Source organism: Bubalus kerabau, chromosome 11 (genome assembly GCF_029407905.1).
Source record: "Bubalus kerabau isolate K-KA32 ecotype Philippines breed swamp buffalo chromosome 11, PCC_UOA_SB_1v2, whole genome shotgun sequence".
Lineage (NCBI taxonomy): Eukaryota > Metazoa > Chordata > Mammalia > Artiodactyla > Bovidae > Bubalus > Bubalus kerabau.
In genome coordinates, this window is record NC_073634.1 from 52,047,576 (window position 1) to 52,064,817 (window position 17,242).

At 43.4% G+C, this 17,242-nt stretch overlaps 1 protein-coding gene and 1 pseudogene across 1 annotated transcript; both read left to right on the top strand.

Annotated features, from left to right (window-relative positions):
• Positions 1-17,242, top strand: part of LOC129623812 (probable G-protein coupled receptor 160) — a 57,352-nt pseudogene that overhangs the window by 5,530 nt on the left and 34,580 nt on the right.
• Positions 9,655-13,191, top strand: LOC129622681 (craniofacial development protein 2-like; the record flags this gene model as incomplete). Its single annotated transcript, XM_055539259.1, has 2 exons — positions 9,655-9,663; positions 12,280-13,191. Coding segments are annotated over exons 1-2 (921 nt in total), but the record flags the coding sequence as incomplete, so codon positions are not given.

Genomic DNA, 17,242 nt, shown 5'->3' on the forward strand with positions numbered 1-17,242 from the left:
AGCGTTAGATATTATCATAGTCTTTCATCTGCAAATGTAATAAGTAGAAATAGTAAGTACTTTTAATCTCCACTTATGACCACAAATTGTTTAATATTTTCCCAAATATTTATTTACTGTCAAATGCATTTGGGGAGGAGGACTTTCCTAGTGGTCCAGTGGTTAATCTACCTCACAATGCAAGGAATCTGTGCTTGATCCCTGGTCAGGGAACTGGGATTGCACAAGCCACTGAGCAGCTAAGCCCTCCCAAACACAACTAGAGAGCCCCTGCATAACAACAAAAGATCTCACATGATGCAATGAAGTTCCTGCAACTGAGACCAGAGGCAGCCAAATAAATACATATCTACATATATTTTTTAAACTTTTTATTTGGGGGAATTATCTTTCTTATTTTGATTTTTGTCCCTTGCCCATTATCTATTAGACGCGACTATTTTTTTTTAATTTCTAAGGATTCTTTATGTCATAAGTATATGAATGGTATGATTAAACTACTCCACTTGGGGGAGGAGAGGGGATTAAAAAAAGCAAGAGTAAACATTAAAAAAAAATAAAAAATAAAACAAAATACTCCGAATGCTTTGTCACTTCATAGCTTACCTTTAAATGCTGGTGACGTTTTTCTTTTGTTTAGAAAGGTTTCATTTTCTATAGTCAAACACATCTTTTCTTTATGACATGTTTTTTCAGTTTAGAAAGTTGTCATGTCATTACTGCCTTTTATCTAAAAAAATTTTTTTTCAAATTTTTGCTGTTACCTAGTTTTTTAATGTGGTATTTTAATTCTCTGGAACTTTATTTTAGTAAGATATGCGCAAATCAAATTTTATTCTTTACAAAATGATATGTTCAGTTAATTTAAATTGTTGATGGTATATTTTCCCTGGTTTCCCTGATTTTCTGCCGATTTGAATTTATTCTTTTATCATATATCAAGTTACCTTTAATAAAATCAAATTCTGAGCTATTTCTTCTGTCCCACTGGTCTGAATATCTAGTGTTCTATTTAACACCACATGGTTTAACTACTGCAACTTTCTTTTCAGATTTTTCTTTGATAGTACTTTACTAAATACTAAATACTAAAGATAACAATTTAGAAATTTTTTTACTAATAAACTATCACAATGACATTCTCATACCAAATTTTGTTAAAACTAAAAATTAATATGGAAAAAATTCATCTCTTTGCAGTCACTTTTCCGGCCATGAGCATACTATGACTTTCAGTTTCTCTGTCTTCCTTTAATACCTCTCAAAAAAGTTTTAGGAATAACTCAAACTCAGGGACACTGAGCTCCATCGAGTGGCCGGAGATGGTGACTGCAAAGCACGACCCCCACCCTCACATCCCCGCGGCCACAGGAGGGACCCACCGCCCTCCGAGGAAGGTGCAGCTTAGAGGCACTGCGCTCGCACAGTCCCACACTTGGCACATGACTCTGAGCTTACTCACGGGGCATTTTCGTATAACGAAATGAAATGGTAGAAAAGAGAGAGATCATTAGAGGCAGTAAAGCTGAAATAAATGGAAAGATCATCAGCCCACTGGAGAAAGTGGGTGGTGAAAAACAGAGTGAAGCAAGGTTTTGTATTTCACCAGGCCACCTGAAATTTAACCAACAAGTGACTGCTCTACAAAACAAAAACAAAGAAACAAAAAACCTGCTCTTTCTTTAGAGAGCTGCTCTATTCAGTTCCAATTCCATGAAATAAATCAGCCCCTTGAGGTTAACTGTCTGCTTTTCTTGATTGTACTTGGAAAAATATTAAATAGCCTCACACTTGGAATAAGAAGGGAAAAAATACCCACCAAAATTGTATGGAGTATTTTGCTTTTCACTGGTCTTCATGGATCTTTCTCTTCCGTAAACATTTCTGTTGTATCATATTTCAGGAATTTAGTACTTTAAGGCATTAGATTTACTGAGTACTATATCTGCCTATTTATCCAAATTATTTCCTTGACTTACAGCTTTTTGCAGCCATGAGTTCTCCAGTTTTCTTTTTTTTTAATTTATTTATTTATTTACTCATGAATTATTTACTTGGCTGTGGCAGATCTTCGCGGCAGCATGTGAACTCTGAGTTGTGGCATGCAGAATCTTCAGCTGCAGCAAGTGGGATCTAGTTCCCTGACTAGGGATTGAACCCCAGCCCCCAGCATTGGGAGAATGGGGTCTTAGCCACTGGACCATCATGGAAGTCTCTCCAATTTTCCTGATAGCATGTATAGATTATTACCCGAATTTCTCTAAAGTCATCAAGTTTCTGTTTATGTCAACACTTTGTTTTATTTTTTTTTAATTTTATTTTTAAACTTTACATAATTGTATTAGTTTTGCCAAATATCTACAGTATTTTAATTTGAATTTCAGTCCTTGCTTATGTTTTGAGAGCTCCAACTATCTACTAAAACCTGAAGACACAGTGTGTTTAGTTTTATCAATGTTCTTTTGATTTCAGCATTTAGGGCTACTGCCTGTCATTTTCCATAGTGACAATTTTATTTATGACATAAACCTCGGGTCAGAAGTCATGATCCTTTTATAGGCTATTTAGGGTAACTTCCTGTATGCATGAGACTACCTTCTCTTCCCTTTTTATCCCATTCCAATTATAATGAGAGCTCTAAAAAATACTCTTGTCCAAGCTCATTATCTGTTTCCATGGTAACCATCAGTGCTATTTCAAGTAGTCATCCTTTCACTGAAAGTACAGTCCCTAGCATATTTGAAGAGGATCATTCTTTGGTTCTACTTTGTCAATAGTTTTCTTACTGCTACAGTGGATTGGCTTAATTGTCACAAGCTTAACTTAAGAGACATCATTTTGGGCTTCCCTGGTGGTCTAGTGGTTAAAAACTGGGCTTCCAATGCAGGGGGTATGGGTTGAATCCCTGGTGACAGAATTGAGATCCCACATGAAGGTCAGCTAAGCCCTGAGCCGCAGCTACTGAGCCTGAGCACTCTAGAACCTGTGCTCTGCAGTAAGAGAAGCCTGAGCAACACACTTAGACAAAAAAAAAGACTGCACACCACAACAAAGACCCTGCACAACCAAAAAACCCAGCACAGCCAAAAAAAAGAAACATCACATGACTTGTGGTTCCTTTTGTCAACTAGAAATGCAGCTTTGTCCGCTTATAATTCAGAATCTTGAGCAAATTGAAAATAATCAATAATATATCTGAGAAATGCAAATCAAAACCACAATGAGGTACCAACTCACACTGGTCAGAATGGCTGCTATCAAAAAGTCTACAAACAATAAATGCTGGAGAGGGTGCAGAGAAAAGGGAACTCTTTTACACTCTTGGTGGGAATGCAAACTAGTACAGCCACTGGGGAGAACAGTATGGAGATTCCTTAAAAAACTGGAAATAGAACTGCCATACAACCCAGCAATCCCACTACTGGGCATACACAACGAGGAAACTAGAATTGAAAGAGACACGTGTACCCCAAAGTTCATTGCAGCACTGTTTACAATAGCCAGGACATGGAAGAAACCTAGGTGTCCATCGGCAGATGAATGGATAAGAAAGCTGTGGTACATATACACAATGGAGTATTACTCAGCCATTAAAAAGAATGCATTTGAATCAGTTCTAATGAGGTGGATGAAACTGGAGCCTATTATACAGAGTGAAGTAAGTCAGAAAGAAAAACACCAATACATTATACTAACACACATATATGGAATTTAGAAAGATGGTAACGATGACTCTACTTGCAAGACAGCAAAAGAGACACAGATGTAAAGAACAGACTTTTGGACTCTGTGGGAGAAGGCGAGGTGGGATGATTTGAGAGAATAGCATTGAAACATGTATATTACCATATGTGAAAGAGATCGCCAGTCCAGGTTCAGTGCATGAGACAGGGTGGTCAGGGCCGGTGCACTGGGACGACCCTGAGGGATGGGATGGGGAGGGAGGTGGGAGAGGGGTTCAGGATGGGGGAGACATGTACACCCATGGCTGTTTCATGTCAATGTATGGCAAAAACCACTACAATATTATAAAGTAATTAGCCTCCAATTAAAATAAATTAATTAATTAAAAAAATAATTTTTTATATTTTAACAACTTAGTTTTAACATTAAAACTAATCAAAACTTATAACAACAACAAGAATCATAATTATTAAATCAGTTAGAATGATGACTCAGCACATATAAAAATTAACTGAACTGTAGTTTTTCCCCCATCAACTTTCATACCTTTTCGTAATGCATCTTTTGGGGCCATGATACTATTTATTAAATAATGCTTTCCTTTAAAAACAAAATAATTCCAAGAAAGTGTTTATATCCGTTCAGGAACATTGTACATTACAAATGCCAATTTGTTGTTAACACAAAAGTAAAATGCGTTAACTTCTGTTAACCTTTAACTTTGCTGAAGTTAAATGAGTTGATTTCTGGCTATACTGATGTTCGTACTACCCAAAAAATTTGGATGCAAACTGTTCTGTAAATAGAAATTTTTGAAAACTTTGGAAATGAGCCTTTAAAATATTTTAATCTAAATTTTTCTTATGGATCTACTGTATAGCACAAGGAAGTATATTCAATATCTTATAATAACTTATTATAGAAAAGAATCTGAAAAAGAATAGATTGTATGTATATTTGTAACTGAATCACTTTGCTGTATATATGCAACATTGTATATCAACTATATGTCAATTTAAAAAATCTTTGTTAAACCTCTCAGCAGCAGCTTACCACTCAAAATATAAACGTGAGAGAGGAAAACAAGACAAAGCCACCTTGGGTGGCTATTATGCCTAGACTCTCTCACCTTCTTTTTTCCCCTTCCTTCTATATGGAGAGGTTGGAAAGTTACAGCAGCACTTCCCAGAATTCATTGCAGCTTGCGTCTGGATGTGAAACCGTGTCTACAGTTAGATGCACTGATCTGGGATTCAGGAGGCTGACCCCAGTACCATCTTTCTATTCTCTTTTGACTATTTTGGCTGCTGGCAAGCAAGGTCATGGAAGTGTGACATTTGGGGGCAGGAGCATTTCTAGTATCAAAAGTCTTCTTGAATTTGGCTTTCTAATCTAATTCCTGGATGTGTGTTCTTGAACTCTGAGCTTCAGAACCAGCTTCAAGTTGCCTTTAGCATCAACTATTGAGAACCACTTCTGAATTTTTCAAGGCCCAATTCAGAACCTACTTCTTTAGTCCTACATACGATTTTTAAGGACCTAATTCCCTGTGTAAAATCCTCCCAGAAAAGAAAGTAGGAGAGGGTGGCATCTAATTTATTCTGCCAAAGAGGGGCTTCTCTGTACCTCTACCTGCATTGTGTCCTCTATATCTTCATGGAACCTGAGAGTGTGGTACACACACACACACACACACACACTCTCTCACAGTAGTTTTGTTCTCTTAACCCCATGATTTAAACCTCCAGGTCAGTGGTTAACAAGGATGTGGCTGAAGCTTTGAAGAGTAGATCAGTCTTAGAGGTGACACGCTATCTTAGAGGCACAAATGCTCGTCCTTCCCACCACCTCCTCTATCTATTAATAGATGGAACCTTTCCGTGTCCTTTATTAATGTGTCTCCATTTTGCTCCCAGAAGCCCCTGACCCATGGAGCATTGTCTTCAAGGACAGCCTATACAATAGGCTACAGAATCACTTCTATTTTCCAAGTCAGCCCGTGGCTATATTAGTTTTCTCTTGTTGCTGTGACAGTGATCACAAACATAGTGCCTTAAGACCACACCCATATAGACCCTCCAGGGAGCTCAGGGCTTCTAGGGTATGAGCCACCCATCTCCTTGCATGGCCCTTTAAGAAACCCCTCTCTGCTCCAAACTCACAAACAAACAAGCAATCAAAAAACACCCATTTAATGATCCGACAACTCTGTAGGTCAGAAGTCTGAGTCGGTTCAGTTGGTTCCTCTGCTGTGGGTCTTGGAGAAGGCAATGGAACCCAACTCCAGGACTCTTGCCGGGAAACTCCCATGGACGCAGGAGCCTGGTAGGCTGCAGTCCATGGGGTCGCTAGGAGTTGGACACGACTGAGTGACTTCACTTTCACTTTTCACTTTTCACTTTCATGCATTGGAGAAGGAAATGGCAACCCACTCCAGTGTTCTTGCCTGGAGAATCCCAGGGACGGGGGAGCCTGGTGGGCTGCCGTCTCCGGGCTTGCACAGAGTCGGACACGACTGAAGCAACTTAGCAGCAGCAGCAGCAGCTGTGGGTCTCATGAGGCCAAAATCAAGGTGTTGGCTGGGTGGACTCTTTTCTGGGAAGAATCCACTTCCAAAGTCATTCAGGTTGTTGGCAGAATTCAGTTCCCCGTGGTTGTAGAACTGAAGTTTCCTTTTCCTTGTTGCCTGTCATCTGAAGTTCATTCTCAGCTTCTAGAGGCCACTGGCATTTCCTGACTCATGGCCCTCTCTGTCCAGATCAAGCCTTACTCATGCTTTGAATCCCTCTGAGGCTCTCTCTGCCTCATCTTCCTGTCTTTCACTTGACATACACTTACTGACATAGGTACACAGGCCATCCTGCCTGTTCTTTCTTTTTCTCTCCTTGGGTCCCCATTTCAGCAGCTACAGTTGGGCAGTCCCTCCTTTGCTTTATTATCCATGAGTTTATGATTATGCTTTTTAATTTTATTTATGAACTGCATGAGGGAATTTACATTTTTTTTAATGAAATGTATAAGGAAAGCAAATAAAATCTTCCACTGTCCCACCTTCACATAGACTCTCTCCTCAGAGTAAACTACTGCTAAAACTCTTTTTTCTCTTTCCATACAAGCATAGCACATACACATTGCTCCATTCTCAGTTATGAAATGTAAAGTATATTCAGAAATGTGCACAAAACAAAATGGACTATTGTTTATTAGGAAGCAAATAGGTGCATAATCACAAAATGCTGCCTGAGCCCAGAAGCATCTTAACTTCCAGACCCTCCTCCACTAAGCTAATACTGCTGCTGCTGCTAAGTCTCTTCAGTCGTGTCCGACTCTGTGCAATCCCAGAGACGGCATCCCACCAGGCTCCCTCATCCCTGGGATTCTCCAGGCAAGAACACTGGAGTGGGTTTCCATTTCCTTCTCCAATGCATTAAAGTGAAAAGTGAAAGTGAAGTCGCTCAGTAGTGTCCAACCTTTCGCGACCCCATGGACTGCAGCCTACCCGGCTCTTCTGTCCATGGGATTTTCCAGGCAAGTGTACTGGAGTGGGGTGCCATTGCTTTCTCCAAAGCTAATACTACCCTAACCTTAATGATAATCCTATCCTTGCTTCTCTATAGTTTTACCATCTGAGCACATACTCTTAAACACGATAGTTCTCTCTTCTCTGGATTTGAAACGTGTATAAATAAATCACAAACAATGGATCCTCTGGTGTGACTGTTTTGGGGGAGCACACTACACGGCATCCTAGTTCCACAACCAAGGATCTACTCCACACTCCCTGCATTGGAAGCATGGGGAGCTATAGGAACACCAGGGAAGGCCCACGTCTGACTTGTTTTAATTAGCATTAAGGTATGTGAGATTTACCCACGTTGTTGTGTGTATGAAGAGTTTGTTCCTTTCCATTGCTGAGTACCATTCCCTTGCATGAATATGCCATACTTCATCCATTCTCCATTGATGGTTGCGTGAGTTGTCATCAGTTCTGACCTACAGATATACACTGAGTTCCTTCCTTTTTCCCAACTTTACTGAGCTATAATTAAAGTATACTCACCAGCATACATCTGAAGTGCACACCTTCTACCACTTTTGACACGTGTATATATGTGTGAAAATATCATGGCAGTTGAGAAAGTGAATGTGTTCATCACCACCTTGTGTCCTTTTGGGTAGATGAATGGATGGATGGAGGGGAGGAATGGGGGAGAGGGGGATGAATGGATAGTTGGATGAATGGCAGACAGACTGGAAGGAGCCTCATGTGGCATAGTTTCCTTTTACTATTTTGAATGTTGGCTTCCCTCGTGGCTCAGACAGTAAGGAATCCACCCTCAATGCAGCGATATGGGTTCGAACACTGGGTCAGGAAGATCCCCTGGAGAAGGGAATGGCTTTCCACTCCAGTATTCTTGCCTGGAGAATTCCATGAACAGAGGAGCACAGACTACAGCCCATGAGGTCACACAGGATTGGACACAGCTGAGCAACTAACACACACACATTTTGGATGTACTGCCCTCACTATCTTCTAAAAATGGGCGTTATAGTGACAGTTCATCATAAGCTGACTCTGTGGACCCACCCTGGTACCTGGGAAGCCTGTTGACACTGGAAGCTTGACTGGTGCTTGATAAATTACAAGCCTGCCTTGCTTTGTGTCTCAGACAGGAGCTCCTGAACACACCGCTCTGGCCAATGAAAGACAGACCAGATGGAGAGGACAGACTCTGGAACCTCTCCTGCTTGTTGCTGATCAGAGCTCAGGACACACTCGTAACCACACGGCCACCACCACCTGAGTCACACTTCAGGGTGTGATGCAAAAGAGAGATTAGCAATCTCTCACGGACTCAGCAGACCTCATCTGGATTGCCCATAACCAGTTTCTCAAGCTCCCAGGCCACAAGAGGGGCCCAGTCTTCACTGAGGCCTCTCTCTCAGAAATTCATTTTCTTATCAACACCCTTTCTCCCTTGTATCACCTTCTACTCATCTTCACATCACTTCACAGTCACTGGCAACTTCCATCTCTGGCTTCTAAGACTGATGAGACCTTGGATCCAGAAACCGTCTAAATGGGGTTCTCACAGTCCATTCTGAGCCCTCACCTGGACCCCTTCCCCATCCTCACATCTACGAGATCCAGCCCGGAATCACCCAGTGACTCCAGCTTCCCCTGCAGCTCACTTACACAGTGACCTCTGCCACTGGGTGACCTGGTACCTGACCCTTGCCACATCCACCACATGTGGCAGGACAGGGGACACTACGTCATTCTTCTGGAATTTTATTCCCCAGCCCAACCTTCCAGGTTTTGGCATTCAGTCTTTTTACCATTGACTCACACCAGTCCTGCCTCACCACACAACTAAAATAGGATAAAATCTACAGTAACTTGAATCATTCTCAAATAGCTTCTTATTTGCTAGTATACCTGAGGAGTGAGGGAAGCTTTCCTTTCTTTTGTTTCAGTGTTTTTTAAGTATAGAGACAATGGGTGATGATCAAACATAATTCTACCAAGAAATAGCTTCAGCCCGTACCATCAGCCGGTCAATACACTACTTGTCTTTAGATTTTTTAAAAGTTATTACTCACTGTGAGTAAATTTGAGAGGGTGACCTTTATGCATCACAGGACTCCTACAAACTGCCCTCCAGCTCTTTCTGTGACTCGATCACTTACAAGTCAGGCCAACTGCAGTGTGTGTGGCCACGCTGGGTATCACCTTTTCCCGAGGGTACTTAGTGATGGGTACTGTTCCTTCTGGGCGTTCCAGGTGGCACTTGTTGTAAAGAACCCACCTGCCAAAGCAGGAGACTTAAGAGATGCTAGTTCGATCCCTAGGTTCTGAAGATCCCCTGGGGAAGGTCATGGCAACCCACTCCAGTATTCTTGCCTGGAGAATCCCATGGACAGAGGAGCCTGGTGGGCTACAGTCCATGGGGTTTCAAAGAGTGGGACATGGCTAAGGTAATTTAGCACAGCACAGCTGTTTGTTCTGCACTGCCACCAGGGCCTGCTGGCTGCCATCTCTGCCAGGGGTTCAAAGCTGGGCCCCTGAGATCCCAAAGCACCAAGGGTTCTATCCTAAAGTGAAGAAAAGCTCTTGTACCACTCTGGCTTCTCCATCTTTTAGGAGACATGAACCAGCATGTCCCAGGTCTTTTATGTTTTAGTTTAATTTATTTGGCTGCATCAGGTCTTAGTTGTGGCATGCGGGATCCTCATTGCATCGTGTGGGACCTTTCGTTACAGTGATCGTGCTCTTTAGTTGTGGCACAGGGGGTCCAGAGTGCGGGGGCTTCAGCAGTCATGGCGCATGGGCTTAGTTGCTCTGAGGCATGCAGGATCTTAGTTCCCTAACCAGGGATCAATCCAGTGTCCCCTGCACTGGGAGGCGTATTCTTAACCATTAGACCACCAGGGAAGTCCCTGTCCCAGGGGGTTTAGCTGAAGCATCTCTTTCAGTGTTTACCCACAGACATCCTGTCGCTGGGATTTGGACAAGGGTCCCTGGGGGCGGGGCTGGGGGCAGACCTGGCTGTTTTCAGATTTGTCCCAACCTGGCATGCTGGAGCTCTGCTGCTGCTGCTGCTGCTAAGTTGCTTCAGTCATGTCCGACTCTGTGTGACCCCATAGACCTCAGCCCACCAGGCTGCCCTGTCCCTGGGATTATCCAGGCAAGAACACTGGAGTGGGTTGCCATTTCCTTCTCCAATGCATGAAAGTGAAAAGTGAAAGTGAAGTCGCTCAGTCATGTCTGACTCTTAACGACCCCATGGACTGCAGCTTACCAGGCTCCTCCGTCCATGGGATTTTCCAGGCGAGAGTACTGGAGTGGATTGCCATTGCCTTCTCTGCTACAGACTAGAGTTTCCAGCTGCTTCCTTCTTCCCTGAGAAGGTGGAATCTCCCAGCAACTGCTCAGGTAGCCTCTGGATAGTCACCCCAACCAGTCAGTAGGACACACCCTGAACCAGAAGCCCTGCCTCAATCCACATCCATGTTGTTGCTATTGTTTAGTCACTAAGCCTTGTCCGACTCTTTGTGACCCCATGGACTGCAGCACGCCAGGCCTCCCTGTCCATCACCAACTCCTGGAGTTCACTCAAACTCATGTCCATCAAGTCGGTGATGCCATCCAGCCATCTCATCCTCTGTCGTCCCCTTCTCCTCCTCCCCCAATCCCTCCCAGCATCAGAGTCTTTTCCAATGAGTCCACTCTTCGCATGAGGTCTCCAAAGTACTGGAGTTTCAGCTTTAGCATCATTCCTTCCAAAGAAATCCCAGGGCTGATCTCCTTCAGAATGGACTGGTTGGATCTCCTTGCAGTCCAAGGGACTCTCAAGAGTCTTCTCCAACACCACAGTTCAAAAGCATCAATTCTTCGGTGTTCAGCCTTCTTCACAGTCCAACTCTCATCCATACATGACCACTGGAAAAACCATAGCCTTGACTAGACAGACCTTTGTTGGCAAAGTAATGTCTCTGCTTTTGAATATGCTATCTAGGTTGGTCATAACTTTTCTTCCAAGGAGTAAGCATCTTTTAATTTAATGGCTGCAGTCACCATCTGCAGTGATTTTGGAGCCCCAAAAAATAAAGTCTGCCACTGTTTCCACTGTCTCCCCATCTATTTGCCATGAAGTGATGGGACCAGATGCCATGATCTTCGTTTTCTGAATGTTGAGTTTTAAGCCAACTTTTTCACTCTCCTCTTTCACCTTCATCAAGAGGCTTTTTAGTTCCTCTTCACTTTCTGCCATAAGGGTAGTGTCATCTACATATCTGAGGTGATTGATATTTCTCCCGGCAATCTTGATTCCAGCTTGTACTTCTTCCAGCCCAGCATTTCTCATGATGTATTCTGCATGTAAGTTAAATAAGCAGGGTGACAATATACAGCCTTGATGGACTCCTTTTCCTATTTGGAACCAGTCTGTTGTTCCATCTCCAGTTCTGACTGTTGCTTCCTGACCTGCATTCAAATTTCTCAAGAGGCAGGTCAGGTGGTCTGGTATTCCCATCTCTTTCAGGATTTTCCACAGGGGCGGCGAGGGGCAAGGGGCAGCAGCCGGGAGGACCTACCCCATGCCTGAGGCCAGGGGCAGCGGCCAGGAGGAGCAACCCTATCTCCAAGGAGTGGTGGCTGAGCAGGCGCAGGAGGGCCTAGAGGAGCTATTCCACATTCAAAGTCAAAAGGGGCGCCGGTGAGGAGATACCCCTTGTCCAAGGTAAGGAGCAGTGGCTGCGCTTTACTGGAGCAGCTGTGAAGAGTTACCCCATGTCCAAGGTAAGAGAAGACCAAGTAAGACAGTAGGTGTTGCAAGAGGGCATCAAAGGGAAGATACACTGAACCCGTATTCACAGAAAACTAGTCAATCTAATCACACTAGGACCACAGCCTTGTCTAACTCAATGAAACTAAGCCATGCCCGTGGGGCCACCCAAGACAGGAGGGTCATGGTGGAGAGGTCTGACAGAATGTGGTCCACTGGAGAAGGGAATGGCAAACCACTTCAGTATTCTTGCTTTGAGAACCCCATGAACAGTATGAAAAGGCAAAATGATGGGATACTGAAAGAGGAACTCCCCAGGTCAGTAGGTGCCCAATATGCTACTGGAGATCAGTGGAGAAATAACTCCAGAAAGAATGAAGGGATGGAGCCAAAGCAAAAACAATACCCAGCTGTGGATGTGACTGGTGATAGAAGCAAGGTCGGATGCTGTAAAGAGCAATATTGCATAGGAACCTGGAATGTCAGGTCCATGAATCAAGGCAAATTGGAAGTGGTCAAACAAGAGATGGCAAGAGTGAATGTTGACATTCTAGGAATCAGCGAACTAAAATGGACTGGAATGGGTGAATTTAATTCAGATGACCATTATATCTACTACTGCGGGGAGGAATCCCTCAGAAGAAATGGAGTAGCCATCATGGTCAACAAAAGAGTCCAAAATGCAGTACTTGGATGCAATCTCAAAAACGACAGAATGATCTCTGTTCGTTTCCAAGGCAAACCATTCAATATCACAGTAATCCAAGTCTATGCCCCAACCAGTAACGCTGAAGAAGCTGAAGTTGAACGGTTCTATGATGACCTACAAGACCTTTTAGAACTAACACCCAAAAAAGATGTCCTTTTCATTCTAGGGGACTGGAATGCAAAAGTAGGAAGTCAAGAAACACCCGGAGTAACAGGCAAATTTGGCTTTGGAATACGGAGTGAAGCAGGGCAAAGACTAATAGAGTTTTGCCAAGAAAATGCACTGGTCATAGCAAACACCCTCTTCCAACAAAACAAGAGAAGACTCTACACATGGACTTCACCAGATGGTCAACACCGAAATCAGATTGATTATATTCTTTGCAGCCAAAGATGGAGAAGCTCTATACAGTCAGCAAAAACAAGACCAGGAGCTGACTGTGGCTCAGATCATGAACTCCTTATTGCCAAATTCAGACTTAAATTGAAGAAAGTAGGGAAAACCACTAGACCATTCTGGTCACATCACTTCATGGCAAATACAAAGGGAAAAAGTGGTAGCAGTGACAGAATTTTATTTCCTTGTTCTCCAAAATCACTGCAGACAATGTCTGCAGCCATGAAATTCAAAGACACATGTTCCTTGGAAGGAAAGCTATGACAAACCTAGACAGAGTATTAAAAAGCAGAGTCACCACTTTGCCAACAAATGTCCATTTAGTCAAAGCTATGGTTTTTCCAGTAGTCATTTACAGATGTAAGAGTTGGACTGTAAAGAAGTTGAGTGATAAAGAATAGATGCTTTTGAAATATGGTGCTGGGGAAGACTCTTGTGAGTCCCTTGGACTGCAAGGAGATCAAACCAATCAATCCTAAAAGAAATCATCCTTGAATATTCATTGGAAGGACTGATACTAAAGCTGAAATTCCAATACTTTGGCCACCTGATGCAAAGAACTGACTCATTGGAAAAGATCCTGATGCTGGGAAAGATTTAAGGTAAAACGGGAAGTGGGCAGCAGAGGACGAAATGGCTAGATAGAATCACCAACTCGATGAACATTAATTTGTGCAAATTCTGAGAGACAGTAGAGGACAGAGGAGCTTGGCGTGCTACAGTCAATGAGGCTCAAGGAGTCAGACACAACCTAGCAACTGAGCAACAGCAAACCATCTGCCAGCTGACAACTTCTGATAAGAACACGGAAAACCTGAGTTCACTTGACAAAATCAGGCCACCTGTATGAAAAGAGAAGGGAGTGGTGGAATTTCGAGTGTTTACTCAACTCACAGGAAAAGCCCAGTGATTACCTACGTGCTATTGCAACATTCTTCAAATTTGTTCTGGAAACCGAGTTGGGTCAAGCTCACTGCATCCTAGGATGGAGGAAATGGTCAACATGGTCAGGTTCTTCATTTTCCTGCCATTTCCAATGTACGCAGAACATTCTCATCCTGCTGTTCCTAAGGACACATGCCCAGGTTATTTACTATGCTGGACATTTGTCCTAAGTTCCAAGGGAACCCAAACCTCCATCGCTTGAGAAAGGCAGCATTTGCAGAGATAGCTCAGACTGCCTAGGTTCAAAGCCCAAATCTGAGAAGGCTGTGGGAGCTTGGCATGTCTTTTCATCTCTCCATGTCTCAACCTCCACATTTGCAAAACTGGCTTCAGAATCAATATGTGGGAAGCATTTAGCATTGGAAACGCAGTTACTCCACATCACTGTCTTCCTGACCTTGCTGTGACGTCAGGCCACCAAACAAGCAACCAAACCCTAAGCAGCCGACTGAAGCTACAAGACCTGCCTTCTCTTGTTTATCTGCAGTTAACACTTGTCCAATAAAACACTGAAGGGAGTTCAACTTCTGGCCTAGCACCGTGAACTGGTGAAAATTATTTTAAAAACAGCTATTTAAAGTCTCTAGAAATTGACCTAGAGAGGAGATGAAAAACAAAAATTCGTTCAAAAAAATCTATTGGATGTCCCTGGTGGTACAGTGAATAAGAATCCTCCTGCCAATGTAGGGGACACAGGTTCGATCCCTGGTCTGGGAAGATTACACATGCAGCAGGCAACTACACTGTTAGGGAACGCACACTGACTGAAACTGCCCACCCTGCCCAGGCACTATAGTAACCATTTGCATGAGTTGTTTTACAACAGGAGGTCCTGGTAAGGAACATGGAACTAATAAGTCAGCACCAAGCAGAAGAGTTCAGGAAAGGTCAAAAAGAAACTGCACATGTCTGACCACCTCCCAGAATCATTCTCACTGGCATCCATCTTGGATGAACAAGGCTTGCACCACCAAGAAGGACTCTGAGTCTGAATGATTGGCTAAAGACAACCCAGAAACTAATCCCATCACCATAAAACCTGAGACTGTGAGCCACATGGCAGAGCAGTTCTCCTGGGTTCCCTTACCCTACTGCTCTCCCCCAAGGCGCCCTTTCCCAATAAAATCTCTTGCTTTGTCAGCACATGTGTCTCCTCGGACAATTCATTTCCGAGTATTAGACAAGAGCCCAGTTTTGGGCCCTGGAAGGGGTTCCCCTTCCTGCAACAAAACTACAGAAGCTTGTGCACATAGAACCAAGTTCTGCGGCAAGATAAGTCACTGCAATGAGAAGCCTGTGCACGGCAATGATAGTAACCCCTGCACATCACAATTAGAGAAAGCCTTTGCACAGCAATGAAGACCCAGCACAGTCATAAATAAACAAAATAAATAAATGAATTCAGTTCAGTTCAGTTCAGTCACTCAGTCGTGTCTGACTCTTTGCGACCTCATGAATTACAGCACGTCAGGCCTCCCTGTCCATCACCAATCCCTGGAGTTCACTCAAACTCATGTCCATCAAGTTGGTGATGCCATCCAGCCATCTCATCCTCTGTTGTCCCCTTCTCCTCCTGCCCCCAATCCCTCCCAGCATCAGACTCTTTTCCAATGAGTCAACCCTTCACATGAGGTGGCCAAAGTATTGGAGTTTCAGCTTCAGCATCAGTCCTTCCAATGAACACCCAGGACTGATGTCCTTTAGAATGGACTGGTTGGATCTCCTTGCAGTCCAAGGGACTCTCAAGAGTCTTCTCTAACACCACAGTTCAAAAGCATCAATTCTTCGGTGTTCAGCTTTCTTCACAGTCCAACTCCCGCATCCATACATGACCACTGGAAAAACCATAGCCTTGACTAGATGGACCTTTGTTGGCAAAGTAATATCTCTGCTTTTCAATATGCTATCTAGGTTGGTCATAACTTTTCTTCCAAGGAGTAAGTGTCTTTTAATTTAATGGCTGCAATCACCATCTGCAGTGATTTTGGAGCCCAAAAAAATAAAGTCTGCCACTGTTTCCACTGTCTCCCCATCTATTTGCCATGAAGTGATGGGACCAGATGCCATGATCTTAGTTTTCAGAATGTTGAGCCTTAAACCAACAGTTTCACTCTCCTCTTTCACTTTCATCAAGAGGATTTTTAGTTCCTCTTCACTTTCTGCCGTAAGGGTGGTGTCATCTTCCTATCTAAGGTTATTGATATTTCTCCCAGCAATCTTGATTCCAGCTTGTGCTTCTTCCAGTCCAGCGTTTCTCATGATGTACTCTGTATATAAGTTAAATAAGCAGGGTGACAATATACAGCCTTGATGGACTCCTTTTCCTATTTGGAACCAGTCTGTTGGTCCATGTCCAGTTCTACCTGTTGCTTCCTGACCTGCATATAGGTTTCTCAAGAGGCAGGTCAGGTGGTCTGGTATTCCCATCTCTTTCAGAATTTTCCAGAGTTTATTGTGATCCACACAGTCAAAGGTTTTGGCATAGTCAATAAAGCAGAAATAGATGTTTGTCTGGAACTCTCTTGCTTTTTTGATGACCCAGCAGATGTTGGCAATTTGATCCCTGGTTCCTCTGCCTTTTCTAAAACCAGCTTGAACATCTGGAAGTTCACGGTTCATGTATTGCTGTATTCCCCCCAAAAAAGAAAATCTTGTAAAATTCAGTAAGAACTACACAAGTCTGTGGTATTTGAAGCAAAACTCACCATCTCCCCCTTCTTCCCAGCTCAGTAAGATGGTAGCTTCCCTGGTAGTACAATGAATAAGAATCCTCTCCAGACTGGCTCAGTCATGTCCAACTCATTGCAACCCCATGGACTGTAGCCTACCAGGCTCCTCTGTCCATGGGATTTTCCAGGCAATAGTACTGGAGTGGATTGTCATTTCCTTCTCCAGGGGATCTTCCCAACCCAGGGATTGAACCCAGGTCTCCCTCATTGTAGACAGACGCTTTACTGTCTGAGCCACCAGGGAAGTCCCCAGACTAATACAGACAAGAATGTTGCCACCAAAGCCTTGGCTTTCTCTACCCCTGACTGAGACTCCGTGTTGAGTGTGGCATGAATGAAAATACTGAGGCCACAGTTTCCTTTTGCTCCAGTTCATGGAAAGCAGGAAATTCCTAAAGGAGAGCAAAATCTGGGGCTGCTGCCCCCTTCTCCACTGAGCACTCAGCTCCCAGAGTAGAGGTGTCGCAAAGACAGAAGCACATCATTGTCCC